Genomic DNA, 25,783 nt, shown 5'->3' on the forward strand with positions numbered 1-25,783 from the left:
CTGCACCTCTTTAAAAAATAAATCCATCAACGTAATTATGTTGGTTTTAAGGGATGATCCGTTAATTTACCTTCTGTTCTCAGTTGTTGAATGGCATCTGCACAGGTCCTCATAAATATCTGTGCATCTTGATCAATCTGATCTCGTTCTGTATCAGTCATCCGAGAAAATTCAGAAGCAATATGACTGAAAGGAAAACCAAGAGTAACCAGAATCAGAGATAAAAGGTTTCATACTTTGGAGCATGATAGATTTTCTTTCTATCAGACAAATTGTGAGAACCACAGATGTCCAAAACTGTTCCCCCTCAGTCCTTCTCATGCTCTTTCTGTTCATATATCTTCATATAGCTCATTGGGTCCCCATCACCTGTATGCATCCTTTTCACTTCTGTGCGGTCTTTACCTTAGGTCCTCAATCTATGAATGATAAATAGGCAGTATTCTGTGGTAGGCACTGTTGTTTATCATTGGTGTCCCAGGGCTGCAAATAATGTTGCACTTCAACTGGATTACCACGCTGCTCTCTATAAGCACTTGAATCCCAAGTGATAGTTAAGTTGAGCAGTCAAGTCAATAAAACTTTATTCCGCCTCATTATGGCCATAAAAGTAAATATACTGTTATATTTCATATCGGTACACTAATATAGGTCCAGGGAACTTCATACACTTTCCCTACATCAGCTCCCGTCATTTCATATGAATGTATGGACATAACACCTTAGAAGGTCTGCAGCCTTTTATGGACTTAACCTTTCACCTAGTTCATGACGAGGGTGGTTTCTGCCCGATCGATATTGCTAAGACATTATCCTTAGCACATATAAATAATTTATGAGTACACTCTCCAGGGGGGCATACTTCACCTCTCCTAACTACGCACAAAGGCTTTATCCCCAACGTCATCCTCATAAGAACACACTGGGACTGATCGAGTCCCATGGAAACACCAAAATGCTAGTAGCTTGTTTCTTCCATATAATATAACTAAAGAACAGACCATAATGGCTGACTGATAAAGACTCGACATACACTATGTCACACATTAAAAAATTTGATAAATTACCATTTACTGTTTCGGAAGTGCAGAGTGGATAATGCATGGATTTATTTCTCTGCCAATTTCAACTTTTCACTTCCAATACTGCTTGCAGCAGCATCAAGTAGGCAAATATGAAGGGCTAGAATACCACATCTGGTGGCGGTTTCTGGGGTTGTGACCTATTATGCACAAGTATTGTCTCCACCTACCCGTACAGATAGGGATGCAGCAATGTGGCCATCGATATAGATTTTGAATGTGAACTTTGATGCTTTAAGCAGGCTGAAAGCCTTAGTGTTTCAATAAAGAAGTGACCTTAAGACCAAGTCGTCACTGGAGGGACGGATCGATAAGGTGACATCGGACTTCACCCTGTTGCACGCGGACCACCGTAAGTTGGCGGAGACCGTCACAGAACAGCGCCAGGCGGTACAGGAGATACAGCCGGTGGTGCGCAGCCACGCCGCGGCTCTGCAGGACCTGATGGATAGGGTCCACGAACTAGAAGACCGTGCCGAGGACGCGGAAGGGCGCTCTCGGCGCAACAACGTCAGGGTGGTGGGCCTGCCGGAGGGAGAGGAAGGGACGGCACCGGAGAGGTACACCGAGGCGTGGCTGAGGACAATCATGCCGACAGGAGTGCTGTCCCCGCAGTTCGTGGTGAAAAGGGCGCACAGGGTGCCCGCACAAGCCCGGAGGGCGGGAGCTCGACCCTGCCCGTTTCTTTTCAAGCTCCTCAACTACAGGGACCGGGATGCGGTGCTCCGAGAAACTCGAAAGATGAGTGATCTCCAGGTGGGCAACAGTCGCGTAATGCTCTTCCCGGACTACACCGCAGCGACCCAGAAGAGAAGAGGGTCCTACATGGCAGTGAAGAAACACCTCAGAGACCTGGAACTCCCCTACTCGCTGCTCTTCCCATCACGGCTGCGTGTGGTCGCGAAAGAGGGAACACGCTTCTTTGACACCCCGGCGGAAGTCTGGGACTGGTTGGAGGAGTCCGGGCAGTGGACGGGGACGCGACCGGAGGCCCCAGAGGGCGGCGGATGGCAGGTGCAGCGCTCTCGGAGACGGAGAAGGAAGAGGGGGGCCGGACGGAGAGCGAGCCTGGGACAGGCGGCACCCAGCCCAAAGAAAATAAGACAGGAACGGCAGGAGGCACTGGAGGCGGTCGCGACACTGGGAGCGGGGACAGGACATGGCAGACCGGAACATGGACAGCAAGATGATGCCGCAGCTAGCGGATCCTCCTCGCCATCCACGATGATGTCGGACGACGCTCTACAGCCAGTGGTGACGCCCCCGACAGCGGACTACATAGTGTGACAACTGAGGACCCCATGTTGGTTTAATGCAAACTGGTGACCTGTGTACATTCCATTGTATCCTTTGACTATTTGATACAACACGCCGCTGGGCAATGTTGCTGTCCTGGGGTAACCCACGCATGCTGACACTGTACTTAAAAATGCTGACACACTGCAAACGCACAGCCGCGTTTCCCGCTAGGCCATGAGACAATACACACATGCGCGAGCCGGCGCTTGAAGGGGGCTCGCGCACGCCGGCACACTCTACTGCTGGGGCCAACTGTCCACACCTCAACAGGGACGGGCCTTGCGAAGGGAGTCACAGATAACACTACTGACCGCGCGTCCCCCTAGCGCACACACATTGCGCTCGCACTACACTAGGTGGTAGTTTAAATGATCAGTCTGGACGCACTCTCCATTGGGGGTACGCCATAAAGTTATGGAGTTAGTTTCAGTTCATATGTTTCAGATGCGGCAATTAGCACCTCCTGACCGAGTGCCCACCCCCAGACCTCACGAGATAAGCCCCCTGCCCCCCCGGGCGAGAGCTCCACAACACCTTTCATGGCATGCACTAACGTCATGACTTGGAACATCCGAGGCATGCACACCCCGTCGAAACGATACTCTGTCTTTGCGTATATGCAGCGCCACCACACAGGGATTGCACTCCTCCAAGAAACACACATGTCCAGAGTGGAGTTAGAGAGGCTTCGCAGGCGATGGAGGGGACAAATTTATGGCACAGCCTACTCAGCGCATGCACGAGGCACTCTGATCTGGGTGAAGGCAGGTGTCCCCTTTGCACACTTAGACACGCAGGTAGACGCGGTAGGGCGATACACGTTTGTGAGGGGGAGGCTCAACGGGCAAGAACTGTTGCTGGGCTCCATATACGCCCCAAACACGGAGCAGCCTGCCTTCCTGGCGTCTTTAAACCATGTCCTAGAGCAGTATGCGGGCCTGCCTTGGTTAATCGGGGGTGACTATAATATGGTGCTGGACACGCAATTGGACCGCTCATACCCGCCCCTGCGCGCAGCAGCAGCGACCTCACTGGCGCAGACCCTTAGAGACTGGCTGACTCACTGGGGCATCCAAGCCCTCTGGCGTACACAACACCCCACAGACAAAATATACTCCTATTACTCGCCGGTGCATAACCTACATGTTAGACTAGATAGGATAGTAGGCTCCCAGTCACTGCTCCCGCTCGTAACTAAATCAGAATACTTAGGTAGGACGCACTCGGACCATAACCCCCTGGTATTCCAACTTGGCTGGGTGGCCGATAGACCTCCGGTGCCCACATGGCGACTGCAAGCGGCTGCGATGGAAGATGCGGAGTTCAGATCATACCTAAGAAGCGCCATTCTCTCCTACTTTGAGGACAACGGGGACACAGCGAGCGACGCTATGGTGGAGTGGGATGCTCATAAGGCAACCATACGGGGACACTGCATAGGGACCGCGTGGAACATCCGGGCGCAAGTGTCTGCGTCCCTGACCCGCATAGAATCTGAACTACAGCAGTATGAAGGGGAGGGAGCGGGTAGACACGCGCCTAAGCTGGCGAAACTACGAGGAGAGCACACGGTCCTCATGGAACGACTACGGTGTCACAATTATGCAGCGCACACGGCCCGGACACACGCAAAGGCAGACAGAGCAGGTCGCTTACTAGCCTGGCTGGTACAGGCCACGGAGCGCAGGACGCCGATTGGTGCCATTCGCTTGGATGACGTACTGTGATACACACACAGCGCGAAATGCATCAAGCGTTCACTGAGCACTACCGGGGCCTTTATAAAGCCAGAGGCACCCGCCGGGTCAATGCGGTGGTTGACTTCTTAGGGTTGGTCACATTACCCAAGGTCACCAACGCGCAGAGGGAGGAACTCGGTGCCCCGCTTACGCTGGACGAAGTTGGTGACGCAATTCAAGCATTGGCGACCGGGAAAACACCGGGGCCAGACGGCCTACCGGCTGAATACTACAAGGCGAACAGAGAAGTCCTTGTCACCACTACTGCTCCAGATGTATCAGGAGTAGATAGCCGAGGGCCGACTCCCGCCCTCGTTGAAGGAAGCGTTTTTAGTGTCCCTGCCCAAGCCTGATTGGGACCCACTGTCCACGGGCTCCTATCGCCCACTGGCGATGCTCAACACGGACTATAAAATACTGGCCAAGATGCTTGCTGAGCGACTGGCGCCATTGGTCCCACAACTGGTCCACCCGGACCAGAACGGTTTTGTGCCAGCAAGGTCCACCTCCCTGAACCTTAGGAGGTATTTCCGAGTGGCGACGGAGGCGGCAATGGTGTGGCCTAGAGCAGGGTGCCTGATACTGGACCTGGAAAAGGCCTTAGATAGCCTCGAGTGGGGGTACCTCCGAGCGGTGTTGGAGGCGTATGAGCTGGGCAGCGACTTCTTGGAGATGGTGGGGCTTCTGTACAGGAACCCTGTGGTCCGCGTTCGACTGGGGCCATATGTCTCGGAGGAGGTGGCGATAGGCAGAGGCACCCGACAGGTATGCCCCCTGTCGCCGCTGCTCTTTGCGCTGGCCATTGAGCCTCTGGCGGCAGCCATGAGGCAACAGCTGGCTGATGGGATTCCACTGGGCGATGGCGTGCATCAGGTGTCCCTGTATGCGGACGACCTCTTGGTATTTGTCAGGGACGTGAATAATATGCCGGACCAGCTCGCCCCATTACTAAGCCGATTCGCCGACCTCTCGGGGCTCCGAGTTAATGCGGGTAAGTCCTGCCTCTACGCCTTCGTTAGCGAGGCGCGTGATCCAGAGTACAGCCTACATGGCACGAGAGTGCAATGGTGTGCGGACACGTTTAAGTACCTGGGGATCCAGGTATACCGACGGCCGGCGGACCTGATGGATGGGAACCTAGGCAGAACAGTTACAGCGGTCAGGGTGCAAATAGGTTTCTGGTCCACGCTCCCCCTGACAACCACGGGCAGGGTCGCTTTGACCAAAATGGTGATGCTTCCCCGCCTCCTATATTATTTCACGAATCTGCCGCTGTTCGTGCCCGCGGCCTTCTTTTCCAGGCTCAATGGGATTCTGCGCGACTTTGTGTGGGGCACGTCCAGACACCGCTGGCCCTGGGGAAGCTATTTCTCCCCACGGACAAAAGTGGCCTAGCTGCCCCCTGCTTTGAGCATTACTATCTGGCGGCGCAGCTCCAATGGGTTGCTCGCTGGTTGGCGGACAGGGGAAGGGAGGACACTGCCACAAGGGAGCCGCCTTATGCCTTGGAAAGGATCACTGCACTGTTTCACCCGCTGGCAGATAGGGCCAAACCTGCCCCGCTCCTGCTAGGGGTGGCGTACAGGTGCTTTCGTAGGGCACTCTACCTCACGAGGAGAGTGCTCCCGTACGCACCTGCGGGGCTGCTGGAGGGCTCTCCGGGGGGCGAAGGTGTCCTCACACATCGCATGCTCGAACAGTGGCAAGCGGCGGAGGTGCAGACGTTGGGCGACCTCTACCAAGATGGAGTCCTGATCCCCTTCGAGTCGCTGGTTGCAGAGGCTGGGCTCCCCCCTGGGGGATTCCTGATGCATAGATCGCTCGCAGCCTGGATGGCGATGAAGTGGGGTGACATAACGGAGGAGCCGACGCAGCACCTGGTGATACAGTACCTCCATGTCATGGGTAGGGGCAGGCACCTCGTTAAATCGTTTGCTGCGTCCTTACGCTTGCACACGGAGTTGGACCTGGCCCCCCTTCGCGGGAAGTGGGAGCGAGATATGGGGAGGCCGCTGGCGGACAAAGAATGGGAACGGATACTCAATAGTCCGACGCGCATACCCAGAAACATGCGCTTTCGCCAGATCCAGGTATATATCGTCCACAGTGCCTACCTCACTCCGGCTTTAATTAATAAATACTTTCATAGGGTGGACGCATCTTGCCCCCGATGCGGAGAGCTCGCTGCGGACCTCCTTCACCTGCTGTGGCGCTGCCCGCGGCTCAGTGATTACTGGAGGGAGATACATGCCCGGCTCGTGCAATGTACAGGCCGCGAAATCCCTTACGACTGGCCGGAGTTTATCTTGCACAATTTTAAACGGTCTCCAACTACCAAAGTGTTGTCCCGTTTTCTGGACTTGGGGATGGTCACGGCGGTGAGACTCCTGATAAAGCGGTGGAAAGCAGGGGAACCGCCCAGTGTGCAGGAGTGGACCCTCTCTCTACTCTCGTGGGGCCGCGCGGAGTGGACCGCTATCAGGAGAGAGGAAACGGTAGGACTCCGCAAAGAGCCCATGGCGGAACGTTGGGAGGACATGCTCAAGACACTGCAGGCATTAGGGACTGACGCAGCTGGGGAAGGGGCTGAGGGCGTAGAAGGCGGAATGGCTGACCAAGGTGGCCACCGCTAATAGCAGCATAGACAGCAGTAGGGCCGACAACAGCGCGTAGACGGGAACCCACAGCTGAAACGCGGTGGGGGAGCAATAGCCAGGGGGAATATATAAGCGCCAGGAGCGGGGGGCGGTGGAGTGGGGGGTGCGGGAGGCCAACTGTACGGGATGAGAGAATAAACATGCATATACTGTCTGTCAGGGGGGGAGGAGGACCTTGGGAAGGGGGAAAAGTGGGATTGATTTGTATTGTGCTCAGAGGACACTGCTGCATCTAGTTACTACTGTTTATTGCAAATGTTGTGGTTGCAACTGAGTTATGTTTACATGAAATGGCACTCCGAGTGGAGAGGAGACGCAAAGACTTGCACGAACCATGGCCATGCACAAAGGCCCGGGACTCAGTCGCCTGACACATATGTCACAATATAGTAGCGTCTAAACACTGAATGGCGAGGTCAGTGTACTGATAGCAGAACAATGGGATAAATGTTTGATGTGCATGATGCGTTGAATGTGTTATTGTAAATGTAGATGATAAAAATGCCAATAAAAAAAAAAAAGTTGACAAAAAAAAAAAAAGAAGTGACCTTAAGATCTGCACGTGAGAGGTTTGTTTTTCAAGTTGCAAGGTCTTCCTCAGAGATCCAGTGGCTACTTTGCACCAATCTCCCACACCATATTGGGGAGTTAGTGCACCACATTAACATTTGAAATACTGCGGGGATAGCACACTTTTTACATCAATTGGCTCTGGGCTGGTTAGTACCTTTTGGACAGTCTACGGAGTTATTCCATCTTTCATACACTCGTGGCATACCCTTGCTTCAAGAACTTAAGGACAGCTGTTTTTTGGCCCTTCTGCCTGTCTGGCTACACTGCGTGCAGCTTTTATTCTGCTGTCAGCTGTGCACTTTGAGTGTGCCCTGCATATATGCTTGGGACAGCAACCGGTCCAATTTACAGACATGGAAATGTTGGTGGCTCCCCTAAAGACGCACCAACTTAGATGCCCTGCGCGACTGCCATTGCTTAGGAATGCATATTATGAACCTTCCTGGGATGCTAAGCTCTTCTTCTGAGGATGCAAAACTGGCTATCATGCCTTCAGCAGCAGCTAAAGGGGCTGGATGTGAACATATTTGTTCCATGGAACTGGGAAGAGGGGTGCCAACAGAGCAGCCACCTGCAGATGCTGGAAACAGCAATGTTTTGTCCACTCCTCAGAACATTTAGGCAGTTTCGAGCAGTGATTTTAAACATTTGGCTATGTTTTAATTTGCAAAATTGTTTTAGACATGAAGTGATTTTAATTATTGTTTTTTCAATTTCCTTTTTTAACATGCAATTTGGCTTTTTATATGATTTTATTATTTAGGGAGTGCAACACTTTAAGGGGCTAGGTTTTATATTAGAGGTACATTTTTAGTATAAACTTAAGGAAACTTTTTTTAGTTGCCTTACGTCCCAGGAGTGGGTGTCATGTGGTCACATTTAAGCCCAGGCAAGAACACCACCATTTTACATGCTCACGTTTAAACTTGGCATCTTTTCTTGGACGTTGACATTTTACAGACTTTTGCTTGCGGGCTTGTACAGATATTGTTCCAAAAAATAGCTTTGCCTACATTTGCACATCTTCGTAGACACATAATCAGAAGTTTAGAACATTCTGTATGAAAGCTAAAGTTCACTGCACAATATGTTGTGGTTTATTATTGTTCGCTCAGTGAAAGCTTTGTCAGGGTAGAATCAATAATGGCAGCCTGGCTGGGACTTTAGCATGGCTACACAGGTGATATTTATTATATAAACATTACTCCTTTGTTTAGTAAGAGGAACATTTCACTGGCACTGAGAGGTTGTCCCATGCCAGAATTCCAGCCCAGCCGATTCCTGTTTACCTACTACGAGGAATAAAGCGCAGCTCTCCACCAAGACGGACTTCCTGATGACACTCACCCACAGGTAACGGGGAAGATTCACACACCCTAGGCACACTAGGATAGGTAGCACTTAGGAGTACACATTATAACAGTATTTATAAGCTCGGATATAATCTCTGTAAACAGCACAGTGGTTGGATTGCTCATATTTTTCATCATTCTTGTAATGCTGATCACACGATTTTGTTCCCCTCTATCGATTACTGCAGGGCAGGTATTTTACACAAGAATCAAAATTCTCCAATAAATATTGAAACGCCATGTTGTGTATTTCTTGTGTATCTCTTTGGGTATGCATGAGTTACCAAACGAAAAGGTTGTAGATCTGTTACCACGATTTCCTTGGGGAGTCAGTGTTGTCATGTTCTGAGGTTGCACATTCCAGCTATTACCTTGCCTGGTTAGGGGTACAGATGGTGCACTGTGAGCTAGCAGGACTTAGGCCAACATATCCAGATGGTGTGCTGTAGTGTAGTTCCTATATTACCAATAGGCTCTGCGCACTGGAATAATATACACTATAGATTTGACATAGGACTGAGGTCAGTATGTCTCTATCGAGTATATTAAACTTAATTGTGTGTGTGCCAGCTAACTCAGAGGTCACTAGAAACTTTCTCGAATAAACAAGAAGGGATTAGTCTAACAACTGCATAAACATAACAACTTTGTTTCCCCTAGAACCGGAATAATATCTTCAGAGTCGTGGAAACAACAGATAACTATTTCACTCAGTCAATCGTGCATGCTTAGTTTCTACAGAGTTGCATAGAAATAGAGAGACGGGCGTTTCAATAAAAGGGTTTATTGAACAGTCTTATTTCTCATGCAAGAGATATATACTGCTACAATCGTTAGACCGAATGCGAAATATAATGCGTACAGCATAAACAGTAATATAAAATAATACTGTAATAGCATTGTCTGTTGCTATGACCTATATAAAAATACATACATAAATAACAGGCTAAAATACTCAACTGGTGCTTCTAAAATGCGCCTACTCCAGTGTACCCAACTAACCTAGGTCTAGTACGAGGGAAGAAGTAGGTGCTGTTTTAGCTATAGTTTAGTTTTGCCAAGAATTGCCAAAGGTTTCTCTAGGTTCTAATCAGCTTCATACCTTAGAATGAGAGAGGTTGGTATCTCCTTCCCTGGACTCGATCTCCCAACTCCCCGCAAGGGGAGTCAGAAAAACTGAAACTGGATTCTTGGCAGAAGGGTGACAGCGTCTAGTGAGCGCGTCAGCTGGGTAGGTGGTTTCCTTTGGTATTTGCTGTGGCGAGCTGCGTCGTGCAAGTAAGTAGTCGAACTGCACCGAACCACACCGTGCTTTGCCATAGCAAATGAAGGTATATTTGTACCTTGAAGGTGTTTAAGAATGCCAGTATTGATGTAAAGTCAGGCATATGAACGTCATGAATGAAACCCTAAGGAATAGATGTTCATGCATAATAAATGAGTTCTTGGAGAAATCAATATCCAAGCAAGGGGAAGTCCCTAACGGCTTAAGAGTCTGGTTTTCCAAGAACTTGTTGTGACGTAGATGAACGGATGGAAGTAGCCATGCCTGTATTTGGGTAGCATGGACTATGCCTAAATAGGGACTGAATATCTATGCCTATATAAGGGCAAGGAAAAATTTACCTATATAAGGGCATGAATCGGGGAATGCATACGGAATCTATATCAACATACAACAGTGCGTAGAATCAGTCTTGCACAGTTTTGATGTTAAAGTTGTCCAAAAAACGCACAATTTTCCTAAGAAAGTATAAGCTGTACGACAGTGTATCTAAAAAGGGTACATATAGGAATAAGGACATACCAAACCAGCATTAGTTATCTGGTTCTTTGTCACAGATGTTAATGGAAGAACTTTGCATTATTAAGGCCAGAAACGACCCCATATTAGGGAATGACCTGGAGAAATGGGAAGAGATGTGTCAGGTTTAAGTGCACAGACTGAAATTGGCGGTTCTGACTGAGGGACCCTGGTTTGCTTAATTGAATATTATTCATAAAAAAAGACAGAGACTCGTTTTTTTCCAGTGAGACACCTTACAGTCTTTGGATATACAAATTGGACAATAAATGTTTCAATGTAATGATGACCACCCATGGCCAACAGCCCTATGATGGTGTTTTGTTTATATATGTGATTGTAAAAACAAATACACTTTTTAAAAAGAAAAAAATGGTTATGTTAATGGATGTTGTCTGCTTTGAAAACTTGAATAAAAAGCTGGATACAAATTGGAAAAAATGAATCATAAGACAAACTGACAAATATGGTCATCAGTTTTATTTCTCTCAATGCGAGTCATACACAACGTATTATTACAGCATATGGATTGTTTGTACTTGCCTTCCAGCATTAACATAATCTTTTCTGTGCTCCAAAAGGAAATCTTTCAATTTTCCAATGTTACATATCTAGATTGGGAAAAAAGATTCAATTAAACTTTTAGAATACTGCTGCAATTGTATGCGGTCAAGAAACACATTCACCTTTCACTTTGAAGTAAACTTCTAAAAGGTAAGTGTTGGAAAACGAGGCAGCATCTGTGAGGCCTGCACAAATAACATGTCACATTTGTCCTTCACTGGGAACCAAACACCCTAGGGCAGCACCTGACTCTCAGAGGGTAGCGTTGCAGAGCAGTCTAAGGCTTACTCAAGGGAGGTGGTGTGGGCTAGTAACCGCCATTACAGCTGCACAGAAATAACACTCAATAATTGATTGTCCAGTCTGTACTTTGCTTTATAAAAGTAAGAGTACATTTATTAAACACACACACTACTCAATACTATGCACCAATTTACAAATATACATCAGCTGTAAGAATTACTTTGTGATATTGCATAACACCTCATTGCCCCTCCCTCAGGAGGTGTGGGGTCTAGTACCACCACTTCCATGTATGCACATCATCTTGCCCCAATGCAGTTAGTTGAACATAACCTGGAGCGAGGGCCCTGCGCACTGGCACCATCCCAGTGACGACCCACCCCATTATCTCAACAAGCATTTAAAATAGGTACTCGAAGACGTACGGACTTCTTTCTACCTCGACACAACGACCACAAGTCCACACGCAAGGGCAAGTGGATTTGCTTCCCTGTGCCTCCCGATCGCTCATCCGGCGTCGGTTAGTCCCATCACTCCACACCACTGAGACGCGTAGAAGCCCCTCCTCCATGCGTCTTCCTGTGTATACACCCGATCAGGACCGGGTTGTTAATATCACCGGTCTGACGACACAGCTTACATCATTTTACCCCACAGCCCTGAAGAGTCACGGGTTTACCCCGGTGTTGACGAAACACGTGTCGGCTGGTTTTTCTTGTGAAACAATACTTATATTGAATGAATAAACACCTTACAAGTCAAAGACATTGGAGTTTGATCCTATCCTTTTCATTATATGACTACCAAACTTAATTGTTAGACACTGATGCAGGTTGTGTGCGCTTGACATTGCATTTATTTGAAATAGGTAACCCTGCCTTGGTGACACATAACCCTGACTGAGCATTTCCTACTGACCATGAAGTATACACCTCTTAAGGGCTAGCAGTCTGGGTTCTTCACCTAAGCGCATCAGCAAGAATACATGTTTAAGCATCACTTTAGATTGACAGTACTCATCACATTTGTGGATCATTAGAATACATTGCAATTACAGCCCCTAAAGGCATCACAGATGAAATCACAGGAATATGCATATACAGCCAGACACCCTAGCAGGAATGTCTGACAACATAACCCCACTTTGCTTATGACATCACCTTACACAGGTACTTCACATTACACATGTGACCTTCAGTCCCTCTAAAAGAAATAACCATAGTAAATGCATTTCTGGTGCAATTACACCTCTTCACCTCCAGGGGATGCCCTTCTCCAAACATCCCCCACTCCACCCTTCATCCCATGGTGCACTTCTCAATCCTCCTCCAGCTGTAGAACACAAGTTCCAGCCCAAGAGGAGTTAAAATGCAGGCCGAGCCCTGGAGGGGTTACCCTTTTCCAGTCCTCCTGAGACTTAGGGAGGAACTTCCAGATTTGTGCTGGGGGAAACTGCATCGCTCCTGCAGCTCCCCCTGCACCTTCCCTGCATTTGGTGGTAGCCCCTCTCATCTGGGGGCCACCAAAGCGCCCACACGTAGACTTCCCCATGCCTTGCAAGGCATTATGGCGCGCTCTGTGTTCCTGGCCGTGCATATTAGATGAGCAGCTCTCCTGCTGTGCCGGGGAGAGCCGCGCTGGCGGTGCCGGCGGTCTTCTGCCACGTTCTAGCCTCTTTGGGGGGCCCGGTTTCACATGGACCAGAGGTAAGGGCCCGTGGCTCAGGGAGCCCGCCCCCGGCCACTCTCACTAATCTGCAGGGCCCCGGTCCTACCCAGGCCACTGGCTCCTCCTTTTGTCTTCGGGCCCGGGGATGGGGCCCCGGGCGCGTGGGCACATCTTCACAGGGGGCGCGATTGCGCTCCCAGATTTTACTTCTTCGGGGCCCGGGGATGGGGTCTCGGGCCACTAGGCACATTTTCGCTAAGGTGGGCGGCGACGGCGCTCCCCAGCTTCATGTTCGGCGGAGGTCAGGGTGGGCTCATAGCATCCCGCGGGGGTACATTCTTCACAGGGAGCGGGACGGCGTTCCCCGCCTTTACTTCTGTTGGGGGCAGCCCCGGGGACCCGACCGCCCCCGGGACCTGAACCACCCATTAAAGACCCATTAAAGACCAGCAGCTGAGCCCCACGTGCTTCATCGTCGGTCTTCTTGGAGGTCAATGGTCGCCTACCTTCTGGGGAGCATATCTCAGGGTACCAATCTGCACCAATTTTCGCCTCCTCTTGCTCCTAGTGGTGCTCCCCAGCCACTGGGAGCACTCTCCTTCTCTCTAGGGGTTTCCCAGAGGGTGGATTCTGCAGTGGGCTGTCTTTACTGGCTCCCTGCGCCAGCCCTTCGCCTGGTTCTCCTCCTGGGCCTCTCTCCTCCCTGCACAGAGGCCCCTGCTTCTGCGCACTGGTCCTGGACTCTTCTCCTGGCGCTGTTCAGGATCCTGGGGGCAGTCCGGGGGTGCCGCCTTCAACCTGCCCATTGCGCCAGGCTCCAGCAACTTATGCCTCAGCAGACCACACCCAAGAGAGAGGTTCACTTCCTGTGCAAACACTTTTTAAAGTTTGGGGAGGGCGCTGGCAGGAAGTGTCTGTTGGCCCGATCACACAGCGACATCACTTCCCTGCCCTGGCTCCCTCCTTCCGGCCTAGGCCTCTGGGTTGGTTCAAGATAGAGTCGTCCAGGGTCTCTGGCCACATGGTCTCTGAAAAAGCCCCTTCCCCCCCCAGGGCTGCCATCTCCCTGGTGCAGCCTGGAGCCTGGCACCCAATGATAGCTGCTGATGGATGAGCCTGTAGCTCCACCCATCTTCTCTTCCTTGGGGAGGAGGCCTTAGCTCGTGGAAGAAAGGTTATCAATCCAGCCTGCCGTGGTCAGCCCTCAGCCAGGCCCTGGTTATGGCTGACTCGGAGAAATATGACATTTCTGGATGACCCAAAAGTAGTACAAATAGGACTTTGGACTCTGCAGAATACTTCTTCTCACACCTGTTACAGTGGACTTTAGTGCATGTCTGGAATCTGTAGGCCTTAGGAAAGTTAATCTAGCCCATGGGATCCACATCCCCATAAGGGAATAATGAAGTGAAAAATAGTAAAACACACTGACTTTCCCTGGCATGTTTCTTCCCAGTGTATAAAGCCGATTCCATGTCACCAACCCATTCTGCATAAGTCATGCCACACCAGTCTAACTGCACCTGCTCTTTGGCTGCGCACACTAGGAATCTCCCGTGTGCAGCCCCTACACGTGGGCACACGCATATACACAGGTGTCTGCATGTAACCAGCCCGGTGCCCCTTACTCCAGCTGCTGCGCAGTGGCCTGGTCAAGCCAGGGGGACACCAGCAAAATCCCCACGCAGTCACTTTCATCCTGAGTTCACTGTGGGTGAGTCCCAACTTATGAGGCTTCCCCACAGTAAAAGCTCAACAATTAGGTGCTCAAAAAGCGAAAAACCCGGCCAGCCCATAGTGTCAGAACCACCTTCTAACAGTAAGATTACATCAATATATAACTCTGGACTAAAAGAACGGAAGTTATTACAGCGAATGAGTGTAACTATCAGAAAAATAGCCAGCATGTTGTTTATCTACCGTTCCGTCTAAAGTTTATATTTCTACTCAATCACAGTACTTACAGGTGCTGGAGCCATAACCAAGGCCCCAGTAACTAAACCCTGTTTACACTTCATCGGCACTGGCAATAGACGCAACACTGTTGCTGTCAAGCTAAGGGGGAGCCAGAGCTGAGCTGGTTCATTTCGTTCCTCCTCCCCTCCATCCCATTTGGCACATGCCATGCTTTTGTTGAGCGAACATTCCACAGCTGACTCCAACTGGCTGGAACCTGTGGTGGTGGAGAGATGAAATAAAGACTTCTCTTGTACTTACCCAGTGTCATCTCACTTTGTAACAGTGGTGACGATTTACCATGTGGGGATAGTTAACCACCTCCCCCAACTTCTTCTCTAGTGACAGCCATACCACTGTACATCAAGACAGTGGTTTTTCACACATACTTAGGTCGTCCAGCACGTGAGTAATATCATTGTCTCCTAGCTTCTGAAGGTGTGCATACTCAAGCTTCTAACTTCTGTGTGGGGCCTGCACTCTTGCCGCCTGCTGTGTCCGACTAACTTCCTGAGCAAAAAGGGACATCACCCAATACCTGATGGTGGGGGCCACTTGCCATCTGTCAATCTTTCATATTATTGTATCTTTTGCTAGCTTTAATGTAACTAAGACATGCAACATGGCGTGAGAATATGCCCAATACCTTTCTAAATGTTTCGCTTTCTTATACAAAATTCCATGAAGTGACGCAAATCCTGTTCAAAAGATGTTCAATTTCATTATGATTCATGGTCAAACATAACGTAGTGTGGGTGTCAGTTCTCTGTACCTAAATATTTCCGAGAATTGACCAAAGTGCGTCATGCGGTCAAAGCACCTGATAATGTTGTGATTTTGTGGTCAATGGTTCATCATTGAAAAAGTATAAATGTTCTGCCCACAGTCCATTCATCGAACTAACTCGCTGAAATGAAATGTGTGGTACCCCCTCAGCCATCTATCTAGGATCCTTGGCTGAGGCTATAATGCTTAATGCATTTTAAAACGGTCTCTTTCTTTTTTCTCTGCATTTTCATTGATCAAAAATATATTTACATTGCATTGCATGAGTTTGTTCTTCACTCCAGAAATATGTCTTTAAATGCCAAGTCTTTGCTAAGACTTCCAGGTTCATTATTCAATTTTAAAGTGTTTCTTTTTAACTTCATGTTGGAAGTGGTTTCCTGGCAAAGTGCAAACAAGCCTGATTCAACTTCTGTTGTTTACACATGTATTTTTTCATATTTGTAGAAGCACCCCCACAAATTAAGCTGCCCTAGTCCAGTACCCTGGGACCACAAAATATCTCCCTGTAACATGGTCTCAACCTGCATTTTCCGCGTGTGTCTATTAATCGTTGCAACTGCTGCATAATTATTGTTAGTACTTACCACCTTTATTTTATTCCTCAGACTGTTGACATTTTCATAGACTCAGAGACAATAACCTTTTTAAATTTTACTGCTCTTCCGTTTCCTTCCCTTTGTATTGCTCAGTTTTGCATCTGATGTGTCCACTCCTTCCCCTGGTCAAGATTTGCTTGGTGTTCATTAGGTATTTTTAGGCCTGTATTATAAGTTTCTCATTAAGCTGTTTGCTCTTATTCCTATATTGCTCATGGTTAGACTTGGCATCTTTTGGTATGTTTCCCCTGAGTTTTTGCTTTCTGACCTCCCTGTTTTGACTCGGTTTGTGCTGGCTTAGTGTTTCTGCGCACTTTTCTCACTGCTGATCAGTGGTAAAGTGCAAGTGATCCTGAGGTACAATATGTTATGGATTGGTGTTTCCATGATTGGGCTATTTGATTTATGTCAGTCCCTAGTAAAGTGCACTGCGTGTGCCAGGGCCTGTAGATCAAATGCTGTTGGTGGGCTGCAGCACTGGATTGTGCCACCCACCCAAAGCCTGTACATGTGACTCTGGCCTGCCATTGCAGAGCCTGTGCGCAGTCTTGAACTGCCAGGTCGACTTGGCAAGTGCACCCACTTGCCAGGCCCTAACCTTCCCTTTTCTTACATATCAGCCACCCCTAAGGTAGGCCCAAGGTACCCCTGTGGGCAGGGTGCAGTGTCTTTGAAAGGCAAGACATGCCCTGGTGTGTGTGGCATGTGCAGATAGTGAATTACTGCTAATTCCGTTTTTCACTATGGCAAGGCTACCTGTTCCCCATAGGACTGAATGGGGAGTTTGTTATCTTATAAACATAGCTGGCCCGGGGAACTAGGTAGGAAAATAAAGTTTAGTATGCCTGAACTCAGAATCTAAAGATACATCTTTTAGTAATGGTGGTTTTTAAATTCTATGTTTGAAAATACCACTTTTTAGAAAGCAGGTATTTTCTTGCTCAGTTATCGAGTGTGCATCTGCTGGAATGTGGATTGCCTGCCTTGGTTTTGGATGACAAAAGGCAGGGGAGCCAGAGTGGCTCAAGATAGTCTAGGTGGGCCAGGAAAGGGCTGAATTGACCTGGGCTGCAATTGGGAAAAGGGGGGGGGGGTTATGATTTCCTCGCACCTCAAAGGGCCTGGTGGGAAAGGGCTGAATTGACCTGGGCTGCAATTGGGGAAAGGGGGGGGGGTTTGATTTCCTCGCACCTCAAAGGGCCTGGTGTGCCTCGGACAATGCCGTCTCCGCCTCCTGCCAGGAAGTCACACCAGAGAAGGCAGAACTGGTTCTGGCTTGGCACAGACATTCTCTGCCTAAGAGATCAAAGGATTTTGGGATATAAATATTGGGGCCCAGACCCCTGAACTTTAAAACTCTTTTGGATCAAGACGACTGCCAAGAAGAAGAGCTGGAGAAGCTGTGAGGAGGAACTACCACTTTGCTGTGTGCTTTGCTGTGTTGGCCTGCAATGGCTGCTTCTGTCTTGGGCAGTGAAAGAGCTGCACTGAACTTTCTGCAATCTACTTTTGTGAGTTTCTCCAAGGGCTTGAGGTAGAGCATGGCCCTTGTTCACGAAGTCCCAGGAACAGCAAAGACTGGGGACTGTGTGTTTTGTGTTGCAACAGAAGAAAAGCAACGCGACGCCGTCTACGACGCTGCTGCTGACTCCGTGTCCTGAAGGCAGTGCGACCCTGGTCTCGCTGACGACGCCACCGAGCCGCTGCTAGCACCAAGACCTGTGGGCACCGCACTTCTCACCACCTCACTTCACGACAACGCCTTGGTATCCCCAACGCCGCTCCACGCCGAAATCTACGCCGCTGCTTGCACCGTGGTTCGGGGGCACCATTCGTAAAGTTACAAGACGCACCGTCCTCATCCCGCACCGCAGCCTTGGCCTACCGACGCCGGCGCCATCGACTCCAGTTCGTCAGCCAACGAAAGCGCTTCAGCAACTACAAAGCTACTGTTTGCACCGCGACCAGCCAGCCCTGCGACGAGCGCCGCATTCACTTCGCACCGCGAATCAGGTTTCACTGACAACGCCATCTGACGCCACCACCGGGCCGCTGCTTGCACCTCAACCTGAGGGCACCACACGCCGCCCGCTGCACTTCGCACCGCAGCACTCGACGCCTGCAGACGCCAGCGCTCCGGACTTCATCACAGAAGAGTTCGATCTGCAAAGGGTGTGACTTCAAGGGCCCGACATCTCCTGCACCGACAACCGGAACAGACGGCTGCGACGCCGTGCTTTTGGACGCTCAACGAGAGGTCGCCGACGCCCTGCATTTCTAAAAAGGTACTGTTTGTAGGTCTTCCCGAAACCACAGCTAGCCCGCAATGCTGCGGTCAGCCAGAACTGTTTGGATGTATTTGTTCATGACACTGCAATAGCCCTGTTCGGAGCTATCGACATTAAGGAACTGTTTTTCAAGCATATTTTGATAATTGTTTGTTCACGACACCGTGATAGAGACGGACGGAGCTATAGACTTCAAGGAACTGTTTTTGAAAGTTATTTTGATAACTGAAGATTTCTAAGTACCGTATTGTGGATTATTATTGTTTTTGGTCTTATCTTAAGTATATAAAAATATTGGATATTTTTCTAAACTGGTGTGGTGTCTTTTTGTAATGCTTACACTGTATTACTGTTGGTTATGTGCAAATGCTTTACACACTGCCTCTAAGATAAGCCTGCTTGTGCCAAGCTACCGGGGGTGAGCAGGGGTTATTTTAGGAGTGTAACTCCCTTATCCTGACTAGAGTGGTGGTTTCTGTCCACCTTTGGCACATGCCCTAGTCGACCAAAAATCTCATTTCTAACACCGAGATTAAGGTTTATTAGAATCCTACCTCATTGCCATTGGAGGGGGAAAACTTTCTCCTTTACGCAAATTACATAAGCTACTACACAATTTAGGTATTGAAAATCGCAAACCATAGGACAACATTTCTGTGTCCTTGCAAGATGGAGGTGGATAGTCATGAAGATGAAAATGTTTATCAAGTAACGTAAACAGGTTAGAGAAACACTTTGGGAAGAAAATAAATGTTGTGCTAAAAAGGCACCATTGTTTTTCTAGGGTTAGGGAAACAATGAGAAAGTAAAACAATGTATTGCTGCATTAAAAGGCCTAGTCAACACATGCGAATTTGAGACTCTACTAGATTCTCTCATCAGACCAATTAGTCAGGAGCACCAACAACCCAAGGATCCAAGAAAGACTCCTGGTGGCGAAACCTGATCTCAAAGAAGCCATTGATATTGCTGTCAGTGTTGAACATACTGCAGACTGTATGATTGCAATAAAAGAAAGGGAGTGACAAGCATGCAGATGTCAATGTCATAAATAAACATGACGCCAGAAGGATAATAACAGAAATGCTAACCTTGTGCTGATAGGCACTAAACCCACGCTTTACAGATGTGGTAGTCCTGGTCACTTAGCCAATAATATGGTTTGTCAAGCTAGGACAGTTGCATGCCACACACGTGGCAAGGAAGGTCACTTGGCAAGGGTCTGCAGGACAGCATGCCAAAACTGTGTTAGCTATTGACTAAAACACTCCTGATACCAAACTAGTTTTCCAACTAAAAAGTGGCAATGATGTAACATGTTTCCCATCCTGTAGCATCACTTTAGATATTAAACCTGTTAAGGTGTTTGCTGACTCATGTTCTCTTTACACGCTGGTTGATATCAACCTCTTTTCAGAGTTATTCCCTGCTTTGCATAAGGTTCTACAAACTCCAGAAATCCAACTGGGTGGTTACGATGGGCACCCTGAACCGTTGCTAGGTATGACTACCATGGAAATCGGGTTCAAGGGTAGAAGTACTATGGGCAACATTTATGTCACACAGAAGGGATCCAATTTATTGGGTTGGAGACACTAAAAGGAACTGGATCCCAACAGTCCTGACCAAGTTCTTCTAGTTGATCCTTCTGTTGGGGGTATGGAGGTCTGCAATGATTTTCCTAAAGTTTTCTCTACAGGCTGGGGTTACTTAAAAATGATCAACACTCCATCAAACTCAAATCTAATGCGAAACCTGTTGCACCTAAGGTTAGGCCCATCCCTCACATTATGCATGCCCTCCACAAAGCTGAATTGGACAGATTGTTAACTTTGAGTGTTATTGAACCTATTGAGAGCTCTCAGTGGTTGGCTTTGATCGTCCCTACTACTAAAGCATCTGGCAAGGACATTAGACATTGTGTTGACCTAAGGGCTCTCAACGAGAACATAATGGTGGACAGACACCCCTTGCCACGCATTCATGAGGTCCCTACTTTATTTAAGGAAGCACGTTGTTTCAGTGTTCTGGATCTTTCCTCTGCTTACCATTAGATTGTGTAACAGTCCGATTTTTGTCACCTTGCCTCCTTTGGGCCCCCCTAGGGGCGTTTCAGTTCTTAAGTTTGCCCTTTAGGTTGGCGTTGGATGCAGCTGCCTTTCAGAGGATCATTCAGCATGTGCTAAGAGACATTCCAGGGACATTATCTTTTCAAGATGACATCCTCATCTATGGCAAGGATGTGGAGGAACACAATGTCATGCTTAGATGGGGGCGTGGCCTGACACCGATGGAGACGGGAGCCTGAATCGGAGCTCCCGTCGGTGATCCCCTCTCTGGCACCATCCTGACCGCTACGGAGGAGCCCCGACAGAGGAGCCCGGTGTCGGAAGTATAGGGGTGGCGGGGACATCTGGTGCGGGGAGTTGATAGCCCTCTCCAGCCGATATAGAGCAGAGGAGCTGGCGAGGCGGCGGACCGCGCAAGATGGCGGCGGCGCAGCAGTGACGGCTCCTGGGGCACAGACGAGCTGGATACCTGCTTGGGGGTCGACCTGTGTTGCAGTCTTGGAGGCTGGCACGGTGACCGGGGCAGCGGCGGGGACCGGGACTGTCCCTGGTGCGGAGGGAGCACACGAAGAGGCCTAGGTGGGCCGGGGACCTGCGGCAACGGACTGTGCAAAATGGCGGCTGCGCGGTCCTAAAGGTTTCGTGAATACAGAGGGGCTCGAGACCTGACAAGTGAGTGCCCTACACTGTTGCCCTGGGAGTGGGGCGTGTGCAATTGGGGGCGGCTGGAGCCGAACTACCGCTGGTAAGGAGGAGGCGCAGGGAGGAGCTGTGGCGGACTCCGGGTCCTGGCGAGTGCCCAGCCGCTGGAGCGGGGCTTGAGGGACAGCGGCCGCGACGAGGACTCTGATCCCCAACACGACCGGTGCAGCCTGCAGCGTACGTCGGCGGGTGCCGCCCCCCCTCATGGTGGAGGGATATGGGGGAAGGCGAATTGCTGCGCTGAGCAAGGTAAGAGGAGGCAGCGCTGCGGGGCAGAGGCTCTTAGGCCCCGCAGCGGGAAGCAGAGGAGCGCGAGGAGCTAGTGCCGGGTGGCTCTGGTGCTGGGAGAGGCCTGAGATCGGACTGCAGCGAAGGCAACGGCTCCAGACAGAGAGGCATTGAGGGGGCAGAGGGACTGGTTGTGAGCTGCATTGCGAGGACCCCTCCGCTGAACTGAATGTGGTGGGATCACAGTGTGGGGGGCAGGCCTCTGAGAGGCGATTGTGCTGGCCGAGGACAGATTCACGGCGGGGCACGACAGCGAAGGCCAGGTGTCCCAGGGCGATCCTGGATGACCGGGAAGCGACAGGCCCCCGTAGAGGGGCACTTGCTGGGCGGCGCAGTGGAACACCAGCTACAGTGGGGGTGGCGGAGCATCAGGCAGGAAAAGTGCCTAGAGAGCAACCTCCACTGCTGCAACTGCTACGTTGGGGCTGGCGGAGTGAGCAGGAGTTGGAGCTGGGTTGCTGGCCGCATAGTTCCTCGGACTTGATAAAGTGAAGCGCGAGGTACAGATAGTGCCCCGAGGCGACAGACAGAGGGCCGAGCATAGGAGGTGGAAGATGTTGCTGCAGCAACTGTTGACACTGATCGGAGGAGCTGGGGCAGCGTGAGTGGGCGTCCTGGACCGTGGACCAACTGTTGGTGGATCTCCTGAGCTGTAGGTGCTCCAGTGGTGGTGGCTGAGACTGTGCACCGGTCAGGGACACGGAGAAGGCAGGGTCGGAGGAGGACATCTACCCATCCTTTGCAGGGGATGTAGGGGCAAGATCCAGAATCTGTAGTGGGGAAGAATTAGTCACTGACCATGATCCCTTCTCCTCCTTTGCCCCCATTACGCAAGATCAAATTAGCAGACTTGTTTCTACTATCAAGTCTGGCTCCCCCCTGGACCCTTGTCCCCCCTCAGTGATGGCCAACCTAAGTGAGGTGATCTCTCGCCCACTTATGGAAATTTGTAACACCGCATTTCAAACTGGTCATTATCCAGCCCCGTGGAAGAAGGCAGTGATTAAACCTCTTCTGAAAAAACCCTCCCTGGATCCCACAGCTATGGCCAGTTATAGACCTATTGTGTGTCTCCCCTTTCCCGCCAAAATATGCGAAGCTCTGATGAACAAACAACTCTCAGAGTTCGTCGATACTCACCAACTTCTCGACGAAACGCAGTTTGGCTTTAGGAAAGGGCATGGAACCGAGACCGCTTTAATAAAGGCCTCAGATGCTATTCTGGTCGACCGTGTCACAGCCCTGGGGATAAACGGTATGGCTAGAGATCTTATTTTATCCTTTCTGGCCAACCGTACCCAGACAGTGAAGTTGGGTAATTTCTACTCTCCTGTCTCTGCACTCCCATGTGGAGTCCCACAGGGTTCCTCGCTAAGTCCTACGCTATTTAATATCTATGTAGCGGACTTAGCGAGGGTAATAAAGGCCCATGGGCTGCGACTTACATCCTACGCAGACGACACCCAACTGGTTTTGGCGATCCATAAGGACGGCCCAGTGGTGGCAGCTAATTTCCAAAGGGCCATGCTCGCTGTCAGTACCTGGATGTCCTCCAATTGTCTAAGGCTTAACTCGGATAAAACCGAGATTATGACTTTTGGTAAACTCTCCCCGGAATGGTCCTCCATCTGGTGGCCCAACCAGCTGGGCTCCCCACCTGTCCCAGTTGAAAAGGCTAGCTGTCATTTAACCTTCATGTCAACAAGGTTGTGTCATCTGCGTTTTTTTATTTTGAAAAAAATTAGGAAACTGCTGCCTTACCTCCCTACCTCAGCTGGGAAGACTCTGGTTTCTACCCTAGTGTTTTCCAAAATTGACTACGGGAATGCCCTCTTTCTTAACTCTCAGAAATTCGTTTTATCTAAGTTGCAGTCCATACAGAATGCGGCTGCTAGAATCCTTCTTGACATCCCCCGCCGCCAGCCCACTTCTTCCGCCATTCGTCATCTGCATTGGCTAAGGGTAGAGGGCCGCATTAAATTCAAGGCCCCCTGCATTGCTTATAAGGCAGTGCATGGCGTTGGACCCAAGTTTCTGACTGAAGCATTTCAGCTGTACACCCCTAAAAGGCAGCTGAGATCTGCCAACACCTGCCTCCTGCCGGTACCTCGCACGAGAACAGCAACCTGGGGAGACAGACGTTTCCTGGTTGCTGCGCCCAAGCTATGGAACCTGTTGCCACTCATGATTAAAACTGCTCCCAATTTGATGAGCTTTCGCAGGCTCCTAAAGACATGGTTGTTTAACCAGTAAGCTTGCTGCTCGGTCCCTCTGGCCTCCACATGCGCCGAGACACCTTCGGGTAATTGTATGCGCAATAAAAATATCGAAAATAAATAAATCGTTACCTCACCCACAGGAAGCGGGTGCATAGGTGCCAAAATGTGTCGTGTTTCGTCGTGGAGATCTATGGAGCCTGGAGATGAAGATGCTGCAGGCGGCCAGGAGAGAAGAGTCCGGTTGGATCCAAGGGTGGATCTAAGATGTAGAGTACCTGAAAGCAGAGGGGACAGAGTCTGGGTCACTAGCCAGTGACCAGGATGGAACCAGGAAGGAACCAGGCGATGTCGGGCGCAATCAGGTGGTTGTCGAGAAGCTTGTCTCCGGTGCCATGTGGACTCTGGGGCATCAAGGATAACCAGGAGTGGGTCACGAGCTGTCCCACGAAGGCTCTCGCTGACGGCGGTGTCGGCTTCCCGATCGGAGTCAACAGGCCTTGGCAAATGCAACCCACGCAGGAACTGCAGATCGCTTCTTACTCGGACCAGCAAGGTCAGAGAGGTGGCTCCTTTTCAGGGGAGCGAGGGCCAGTCTGAAGCAACCAGACTAGCAGAGTAGTTTCAAAGAATCGTCGTCTTAGAGGCCACTAGCCAACGGGCAAGTGACCGGACAGGCGCGTCGAGCAGGAAAATGCAAAAGGACCCCACGCAGCACTCGGTGAGTGTTGAGGGGTGATCTTCGGTGCACGAGCTGCTCGGGGCTGGGGCTTCTCAAACCCCAATGCACAGCTTCGAGGATATCTCCGGAGCTGCACGGTCAGCACTTCGCAGTCTTTTCAAGATGGCCGGTCCCACGTCTCACGTCGCCTCCACGGGTCTCAGCTTTGCTGTGGCTATGGATCGGGCTGTTGGATGTCTGGGAATCTGGTTCTAGTCGATCTCTGTCGCTCGAGCTCCGGCTGGAGCTGCAACAAAGCAAACCGTTGGGCGCTGGATGGTGCCTGTTTGCACAGGGTGGTCACTCCTTGACCACAAGGGAGATTCTTCAGTCTTCCACGTCGAGTGGGATGTCGAAGGGTACAGAGTTCTGTATCAAAGTTTCAGTCAGGATTATCTAAAGTCTATGGGCACAGCTCCTACCTTTATTCCAAATCAAGGGGCTGGATAACCTGCTAGGTCCCTCCTATGGGTGGGACCCAGGAAGGGGGTGGTTACACCCCTTTCCCTTTGGCCAGTTTCGCGCCAGAGCTGGGGCTGGAGTGCCCCAGCACCGGTTTGAACTGGGCTATGCATGAGGAGCCTTGTGCCCCCCAGGCAGTGTCTAGTTTCACTCGCCCTGCCTGCCTCAATCCACTATCTCCTGCCTGGGGTGGTGTAACACCTCCCTGTGACAGGAAACCTTTTGTCCAAGCCTCCCCTGCCAAGTTTCGGTCAGCAGCAGGAGGCCAGACTTGTGTCTGTGGCAGCAGCATCCATTTTGTGATGCTGAGGCTCTGGTTAGTTTTAACCCCATTTCCTGTTACCCACATGTCTTAGCCCTGTAGAAGGGTGGAATGCTACCTCCGTCGCCAGAACTGGCGATGGGGTAGTATTCCAAAGTGTATGACACCTTACACGATATGTTTTGATAAAGCCAAACCAAAGTTAGCAATAACCGCGAGGATTATAATGCACTTAAGAGTATATGGTATGGCAATATCCCAAAACAGCTATAAGGACATGGTTCCGAAAGCTGTAGACAGGCTCAGCTCATGCTAGAGCACCATCTCACATAAAACCAAGCACTCTGCCTCCAGGATTGTTAAGGCCTGCCATAGGAGTGACTTATAGGTGTATATGTGTCCAGATATAGGTTTAGATATAGGTATACTATATCCAAGCAAGGGGTGATTACA

At 50.1% G+C, this 25,783-nt stretch overlaps 1 protein-coding gene across 6 annotated transcripts in view; it reads right to left on the reverse strand.

Annotated features, from left to right (window-relative positions):
- STX18 (syntaxin 18) overlaps nt 1–25,783 on the reverse strand; it is an 897,615-nt gene that overhangs the window by 819,427 nt on the left and 52,405 nt on the right. For 4 of the 6 annotated variants that reach the window (XM_078686654.1, XM_078686620.1, XM_078686612.1 and 1 more), the window contains exons 2-3: nt 11,050–11,117; nt 71–186 (exon numbers count right to left, since the gene is read on the reverse strand). In XM_078686654.1, the coding sequence (XP_078542780.1) occupies nt 71–186; nt 11,050–11,117 (184 nt within the window). The remainder of the gene's footprint in view (nt 1–70; nt 187–11,049; nt 11,118–25,783) is intronic. The other 2 variants (XM_078686645.1, XM_078686636.1) reach the window with 1 other exon arrangement.

This window comes from Lissotriton helveticus, chromosome 1_1 (assembly GCF_964261635.1).
Source record: "Lissotriton helveticus chromosome 1_1, aLisHel1.1, whole genome shotgun sequence".
Classification (NCBI taxonomy): domain Eukaryota; kingdom Metazoa; phylum Chordata; class Amphibia; order Caudata; family Salamandridae; genus Lissotriton; species Lissotriton helveticus.